The sequence below is a fragment of the Heptranchias perlo genome, unplaced genomic scaffold (genome assembly GCF_035084215.1).
Source record: "Heptranchias perlo isolate sHepPer1 unplaced genomic scaffold, sHepPer1.hap1 HAP1_SCAFFOLD_53, whole genome shotgun sequence".
NCBI lineage: Eukaryota > Metazoa > Chordata > Chondrichthyes > Hexanchiformes > Hexanchidae > Heptranchias > Heptranchias perlo.
In genome coordinates this window covers 7769789-7778282 of record NW_027139548.1, presented here as the reverse complement: position 1 = coordinate 7778282, position 8494 = coordinate 7769789, and the positions used below count along the sequence as shown (strand labels likewise).

General features: G+C 43.0%; 1 protein-coding gene across 1 annotated transcript; it reads right to left on the bottom strand.

Annotated features, from left to right (window-relative positions):
- Positions 1-2853: 2853 nt before the first annotated feature.
- Positions 2854-7393, bottom strand: LOC137315061 (probable G-protein coupled receptor 139). Its single transcript, XM_067980011.1, has 2 exons — positions 7324-7393; positions 2854-3752 (listed from the first exon to the last, which is right to left on the bottom strand). The coding sequence occupies exons 1-2, from the start codon at positions 7391-7393 to the stop codon at positions 2854-2856; spliced, it is 969 nt and encodes a 322-aa protein (XP_067836112.1).
- Between the last annotated feature and the right edge of the window lie 1101 nt (positions 7394-8494).

The following is an 8494-nucleotide window of genomic DNA, read 5'->3' as shown; positions in this document are numbered from 1 at the left end:
GGCTCAAAAAGCTCTCCTGGATGCACGTTAAGAATTTTGTACCCTCTAAGCCTTTTACACTCTGAGTATCCCAGTTAATATTGGGGAAGTTGAAATCCCCCACTATTATTACCCTATTATTTGCACAATTTTCTGAGATTTGCCTACATATCTGTTCCTCTATCTCCCCCTGACTGTTTGGGGGCCTATAGTACACTCCCATCAAAGTGCTTGCCCCCTTTTTGTTTTTAAGCTCCACCCATATGTCCTCATTAGAGGAACCTGCTAATATATCATCCCTCCTTATGGCAGTAATTGATTCTTTAATTAATATTGCGACCCCCCCTCCTCTTATACCTCCCCCTCTGTCTCGCCTGAAGATTCTGTACCCCGGAATATTGAGCTGCCAGTCTTGCCCCTCCCTCAACCATGTCTCTGTGACAGCAACAATATCATACTCACATGTGTTTATCAACACCTTCAGTTCATCCACCTTATTCGCAAGACTCCTTGCATTAAAATAGATGCCATCCAGCCTTGCCCTCACATATTTGCCCTGTCTTCCGAGCTGACTTGTTTTTTTCTCTATATTTGGCTGCACATCACCCCCTATTGTAGCTCCACTCTGTATCCCATCCCCCTGCCAAGTTAGTTTAAACCCCCCCCCCCCCCCCAACAGTGCTAGCAAACCTCCCCTCAAGGATATTTGTCCCGCTCTGGTTCAGATGCAACCCGTCCGACTTGTAAAAGTCCCACCTTCCCCAGAAGCAGGCCCAGTTATCCAGGAAACTGAAACCCTCCCTCCTGCACCAACTCTTTAGCCATGCATTCATCTGTTCTATCCTCCTATTTCTATACTCACTAGCCCGTGGCACTGGGAGTAATCCAGAGATTACAACCTTTGAGGTCCTGCTCTTTAATCTGCTACCTAGCTCCCTAAATTCTTGATGCAGGATCTCATCTCCCTTCCTACCTATGTCGTTGGTCCCAATGTGAACCACGACCTCTGCCTGCTCACCCTCCCCCTTGAGAATGCCCTGAAGCCGCTCAGTGACATCCATGTACCTCGGCCATTCCCTCTGCCTCCATGAGTAATTCTCCATTATGGTCCCAAATTGGCTCCACCCCTCCTCTTACTACCCGTTTATTGTTTACATGCCTGTGGAAGACTTTTGGCTTCACTTTAATGTTAGCTGCCAGTCTGTTCCCATATTGTCCATTTGCCTCTTTTGTTTACCTTTTTTAATTTTGCGTTTTTCACTTCACTTCTGGCCTTTTTATATTCAGCCTGGTTCTCACTTGTGTGAGCAACCTGACATCTGTCATGTGCACCTTTTTCCATTTCATCTTACTCACTATCTCTTTTGTCATCACAGTTGCCCTTTTGTCATAGTTGCCCTTCTGCCTCGTGGGAATTTGCCTAGACTATACCCGAACCATCGCCTCTTTAAAGGCTCCCACTGTTCAATTCCAGTTTTGCCTCCAATCTTTGATTCCAATTTACCCCGGACAGATCTGTTCTCATCCCACTGAAATTAACCCTCCTACAATTGAGTATTTATTCTTTAGAGTGGTCCGTGTCCTTTTCCAAAGCTATTATGATACTATGATCGCTGTTCTCTAAATGATCCCCGATTGCAACTTTCTCCACATGGCCCGCTTCATCGAACCAAGTCCAGCAATGCCTCCTTCCTTGTTGGGCCAGAAACGTTCTGTTTAACAAATTTATCCTGAACACATATCAAAAATTCCTCCGCCTCTTTGCCTCTTATGTTATTAATGTTATCCCAGTCTATATTCATATAGTTCAAGTCCCAATTTATCACTACTATATTGCTTTTGCATCTTTCTGCAATTTCCCTGCAAATTATTACTAAGTGTTTCACATTGGCCAGTTCTGCTCCAGTGTGCATTATGATTAAATGTTTCACATTGACATGATCTACTCTACCGTCCAGTGTGCATTATTATTAAATGCATCGTTGCGACCAGATGTGCCGCAGAGTCCAATGTGCGTTAATAAATAATTTACATTGAATGTGACCAGATGTGGTCTGGTGTGTATTATTGTAAAATGCTTCACTCTGTCTGGATGTGTCGCAGTCAACAGTGTGCATTCTTGTTAAATGCTTCATATTGACCAGGCATGGTCCAGTGCGCATTATTATTAATAATTGTGTCACATTGACCAGATTTGATCCAGTGTTTATTATTATTATTAAATGTTTCACATTGACCAGAATTAACCCAGTGTCCACTGCACATAATTATTAAATGCCTCACAGTAAGCAGATGTCATCCAGTGTCCAGTGCGCATTATTATTAAATGATTCACAGTGCCGAGATGTTATCCAATGTGCATTACTATTAAATGCGTCACATTGACCAGTGTTCGTCATTATTTAATGCTTCACTTTGACCAGATATGGTCCTGTGTGCATTTTTATTATTAAATGCTTCACATTGACCAGATGCTTTCCCATTTTTTTCATCGACTTCTCCAGGATTTGAGACGTTGAATTTGTTGTATTTTTGTTGCTTGTGTTAATTTATTCTGTTAAAAAATCAGTGCGCCGGACAGACCCTCGCTGATATTTTCAGGAAAGCACTTGTATCCCTGTTGGATTAATGTTGCATAACCCCACCAGTCAATTGGCTAATTCCCTTGACTCGGTTCATTGCTCTGCCCATGTTACTACTTTCCGATTCTCTCAATTAATCCACAACAAATCCAATATGCCTTCTTCTGCCGATCTACATAATTGGCCAATTCCCTCTCAAGACAATAAGTCTTTTTCTTCCTTCACTTGCCAGCGTGGCGTTATTGAAGAGAAGAAGGGAATAGATTGCAAATCTGCAAAGTCTGCTGGAGCTTTATTTAAACAATCTCCCATTCAGTGTGACCAGATATTTCACCGCTTTCTTCAGCTCCTCTCTGAATTTCCTCTGCGTCAGTCCATAGATACACGTGTTGGTGCAGGAACTTAGAAGCTGCAGCATGAATCCCGTTTGCTGAATGATATATATCGGGTTACTGAAATATTTGTCTGTATAATTGTAGTTTTGCAGCCGCCAGATAAAGGATTGTACAACATACGTGGCCCAGAGTAGAATGAAATTGCCAGATAGAGTGAAGAGCAAAATCATGGATTTCTTTCTGTTCTCGGTCTCTGGGTCATTGTGATTATCGACGTTGTTCAGGAGTGCCCTGCGGACAGTAGTGGACATGATAATATGTTTGACGGTGAGAGCATTGAACAACAGGATGAGAAATATGGGCAGTAATGGGGTTAAAATGCTGTCGAACCACTCGTACGCTGCCCAGAAGGGCGAGGTGTAATAGGCCATGGTTGAAATACAAAAATACGGGACATTGTTGATTATAAGTTTGGGTTCGAACGTAAAGTAAAACGGAATGCACCTCAAACAGCCCAGGACACACACGCTCGTTACAATCACGCTCGCCGTCCTCTGGTTACAAAACTTTGGTTTAAGCTTCTGACAGCAAATGGCTACAAAACGATCGAAAGTGAAAGCGACCGTGAACCAAACCGAACAGTCCAGGGCCGCAATCTTCATGAGAAGTTTCAGGGCGCATATCGGAGTGATGAACAAGAAATTTACTGGCAAGTAAATGTTGTTAATTCGTTTCAGAATTACGTCAATGATCACCACCGTTAGATCGGCCGCTGCCATCGCCATCAGGTAGCGAGTGATGCATTTGGAGAGACCGCACTTTCCTCGGGACAGGATCACAATCGCCACCAAGTTAACTGTAAGAGAGAGAAAAGGAAAGTATCACCAGGCTCTCCCAAAAAATAACCAGTCCCACAGAAGTCTGCGTGCTGATTCCAGGCGTCTTGTTCCCTGTATTATTTATAACTGGTTCTGCACACAATAATAAACTGTGGAATTGCAATGAGGGTAATTAAAATAAACAACATACCAGCATCGATTGAAATAACCTGAGGTAGATAAGAGATAACAAGATAGTGGGGGATGGGTGGGGGTGGGGCGGGGGAGGTAAAATACCATCATTGTAACGTGGAAGATTCCGACAAAGGAAGCGAATTTCATCAGTAAAAGATTACTTATCGGAGGAATAAAACTCGGCAAAATTAAAATGATGTGGGAGTGTACAGTGATCTGGAGAAAGTAGAATTGCTCATCTGACCTGGTGAACCCAACCAGCTAAGTCGAATTCAGGTGCGGGGAGGGTGTTGGTCCTTTGCAGTGGATTGGTGTGCTCGGATTGTAACGTACTTCTTTATGTTGGCAACCACACTGGACCGTGAGACAAACTCCGCAGCGGATATAAAATAAATTACTCAGAGTATTGAGAGAATCCACAGCGTTACAGCTCAGAGGGGGCGAGGTAACTAAGTGGAGATAGAAATGAAAATAAAGCAGAGATGGTTGAGGTTTTCTTTACTTAACGTGAGATTAATCGATGGAAAAGTTTTCAATCCAGTGACATTTGTGCAAAATCCTCGGTTTGATGTTTCTTTCTTCTCCATTTTTACCGCAGTCTACTCAAGTTTCCTTCACTCCATTGAGCAGTCTCCGGGACTCCCTGAGCCTCATCAATGCTGTCTCATTTCCCAGCTCCGTTGGATGCTGAGATCCCAAACACACTGACGGAGATTTACATTCGCCAGCCCGCGATTTATTTCCCCAGTGATTCGGAAAATCCAGGATTGGCGAGTGTTGAACCTTGAATGCTCATCACGCACAGATTCCGTTGCCACAATGCCCAGAGCTTTCCACTTAAATTGCAATCCTTATCCTGATGGCCAGTCAGTTTAACGTCGGTGGTGGGGAAACTTTTGGAAACCTTAATCCGGGACAGTAGTAACACTCACTTGTGGATTGATTTGGGAAAGCCAGTGTGGATTTGTTAAAGGCAAATCGTTTTTAACCAAATTGACAGATTTTTTTGATGAGGTAACGGAGAGAGTAGATGAGGGTAATGCAGTTGATGTGGTGTATATGGATTTTCACAAAGCGTTTGATAAAGTGCCACATGGTAGCCTTGCTATTAAGATTGCGGCCCGTGCAATAAAAGGGAGCAATATCATCATGGATACAGAATTGGCTAAAGGACAGGAAACAGACTGTAGTGGTGACCGGTTGTTTTTCGTACTGGAGGGAGGTATGAAGTGGTGTTCCCTAGCGATCGGTGCTGGGGCCACTGCGTTTCCTGATATATATTAATGACTTGGACTTGGAAGTACAGAGCAGAATTTCCAAATTTGCAGATGACATAAAATTTGGAAGAGTAGTGAACAATGTGGAGGATAGTGATAGACTTCAAGGGGATATAGTGGTGGCATGGTCGGACACGTGGCAGATGAAATTTAACATGGGAAAATGCGAGGTGATGCATTTCGGTAGGAACAATGAGGAGAGGCAATATAAACTAGAGGGCACAATTCTAAAAGGGGTAGAGGAACAGAGGGATGTGGGGGTATATGTGCACAAATCGTTGAGGTTTGTCGGGCAGGTTGAGATAGCGGTTAGAAAAGCATGTGGGATCCTGGGGTTTATCAATAGAGGCATAGAGCAAGGAAGCAAGGAAGTCATGATGAACCTTTGTAAAACACTGGTTCGACCACAATGGGAGTATTGTGTCCCGTTCTGAGCAATGCACTTTGGGAAGGATGTGAAGGCCTTAGAGAAGTTGCATTGGAGATTTACTGGATTGATTCCAGGAATGAGGGACTGAAATTACGTGAATAGACTGGCGAAGCAGGGATTGTTCTCCTTGGAACAGAAAAGGTTGAGAGGAGATTTGATCGAGGCATTCAAAATCACGAAGGGTCTAGATAGAGTAGTTAGACAGAAACTGTTCCCATTGGCGGAATGGTCAAAAACCAGAAGGTATAGATTGAAGGTGATTAGCAAAAGAACCAAAGGTGACATGAGAAAAAGCTTTTTTACGCATTGAGTGGTTGGGATCTGGAATGCAATGCCCGAGGGGGCGGTGGAGGCAGATTCAGTCATGGCCTTCAAAAGGGGATTGGATAAGTCGTTGAAACGAACAAATGTGCGGGGCTACGGGGGTGGGGCGGGGGAGTGGGACGAGCCGGATTGCTCTTGCATTTAGCCGGTGCAGACTGGATGGGTTGAATGGCCTCCTTCCGTGTTGTAACCTTTCTATGATTGTATGATTCTAAACTTCAGATTTTATACAGCGCACCTGTTTCAGTTGGACCAGTCTGATCAGAAACCGAACATTGACCTGCAGTGCATTGCCGTGCTGAATGTCTCCTCTATCGACAATCAATGGAATCACCCTTTGTTTTCTGTCCAATCATATTGTTAGATTTAGCCAACTACTTTTGGAGTTAAATTTCCACTTGCTTGGCCATCCCATCAAGTTTGAACAGTTAGGTTTCTGTTTGCAAGACTGAAGCACACTGACCACAGAGCGCTACCTAACATCCAATAGAATTCCTACCGAGGGGACCTCGGGGCACCACTGTCATCATCAAAAAGGCCTCATGCCAATCATTGGTCCAGTCTACTTCTCTTAAATCTCAGACAGGGCAGCAAGCTCTAGATGGCCCGGGACTACCTCTGCAACTAAACTCGATCAAAAGGATGTCAATTATAACAGACCAAAGAACCATCCATTGATATTGAGAGATAGTCAACTTTTGACAATGGCAAATATTTTTTTCAATCAATGTAATGACATGTGGTCAATTCAATACCAACAGCAGCGAACTACATTACCTGGTACCTTGAACCTTGTGGAGAACTTGTAGACAGCTGTCCGGATTAAGCTGATTGCTTTCGGTTGAAAAATGCTTTCTTTGACCTTGGGTGTTAACATAATATTTCAGGCAATACGAGGGATAAGTTGAAACTTCAGCACAGGCAAAGATTACACTTTCTCAAATCCAGACTAAGGTTTACGTTCCATCTGATGCCAACGTCTATTCGAGATAAGGAATTTTCCTTCACCCAGTACTAAGGAATAATCCGCTATTACTTCTTAGATTCAAAATTCAAAAAAGTTCATCATTTCAATGAAGACATTGTATTACTAGACAACAAAAAAATCTTGACAATGAACTGATCGAATGGAATAGGCGATTATATCACAAACATTTCAAAACATATAATAGTTGTTATATGCATCGATCTCTTTCTCTCTGTTTTTGCCTCTCTTGTTCTCTCTTCCTCTCTAACATAGACACGCTCCATCACTGTCTCTTTTACGTTAATTTGTGTTATTTATGTCATATATAACAAAATATATCAAAACCAATTTGTTACAAGCAACAAGAGCAGCAACAATGGCATTGCTTTACAATATGACTCGTTCCATTTCCTTACCCGTAATACCAATGGCTGCAAGAACGGGGTAATAAATACGTTCAACCTCAAAGATGACTGGATAGTACATGCTCTGTGTGAAGGAGCGATGTCCGCAGTGCAGGGCAGAAACCTCTGACTGAAAAGTGTCAATTCAGTCAACGAATCCCTCATTTATATCAGAGGGGATCCTCTGCTGGGATAATTAATTGAAGCGCTTCAACAGAGACATTAGTTACACTCAGTTAACTAAACAGATTTAATCGACCATTCTCCGCAAAGATTCATGAATTACGTAGCAGAATCCTTAACAAGTCATTACATGTAGAGACTCATTACTTCGATAGTCAACTTTAAAGAATCTCTATTCAGAACGGTGTGCACGGCACTGAGGAGCTGAAGGAACTTTTACCTTTATAAATACATTAGAGAATTGGAACTTCAAACAGGAGGAGAGGTGATGTCCGTGCTTTTTCAGAGGGTTTACGACTGAAAGTTTAAATCGCAGGCAGATGGGAACAAAGGGATTAAGGAGTTATTTAAATGTACAACGTTTATTCAGATCAGTGAACCAGGAGCAAACACAAAAAGCAAACCGTTTCACTCGTTACAGAACAATTAAAGATTTCAGAAACAGAAAATTATTAACAGGCTTGTATAGGTAATGACTGTCGGAACACCAGCGCCTTGAGCTTTTCGAAAATTTATGTTTGGCCTGGCAAGTTTTAGTGTCAGTGCTCAGGACCAATGAGGTAGAAGATGTCACAAGAGCCCAACAAATGACCATGAGGTAATTTACAGCCTCCCGACTTTCGATCAGATCCACTGATCGCATTGTCTCGGACAATGATTCTGCTGTTGCTATTTACACCTCTTCTGCACCCACCTTCTCTTTCTTTATTGTCCCATTATCACCCTCCTTGCTTTGCACTCTCATCCCTTTTGTTATTTAATTACTCGTGCAACGACCCTATCACAGACCTTCCCTCCGGACCCGAGTCCAGCACTTCTATGTCCACCTCTTATTCTTCATTTCTCTTTACCCCTCCTGGGCCCTTCTCTCCTGCCATTATACCTCCTTTCATTTCTCCCCTCTGGCATACTCTGCCGACCCCCCAAAATCCCTACCCCAACCCTTCATCACTCTGCGAATTTGCTACGCTCATGCTGCCATCGCAGGCTTGATTCCCTC

What these genes read in the sequence shown, in the direction of transcription:
- LOC137315061 (XM_067980011.1), bottom strand. Translation starts at nt 7,393, where the DNA reads ATGTACTATCCAGTCATCTTTGAGGTTGAACGTATTTATTACCCCGTT. An exon ending in TGCAGCCATTGGTATTACGG is followed by an intron (nt 3,753 to 7,323) that starts GTAAGGAAATGG and finishes TCTCTCTTACAG; the next exon opens with TTAACTTGGTGGCGATTGTG.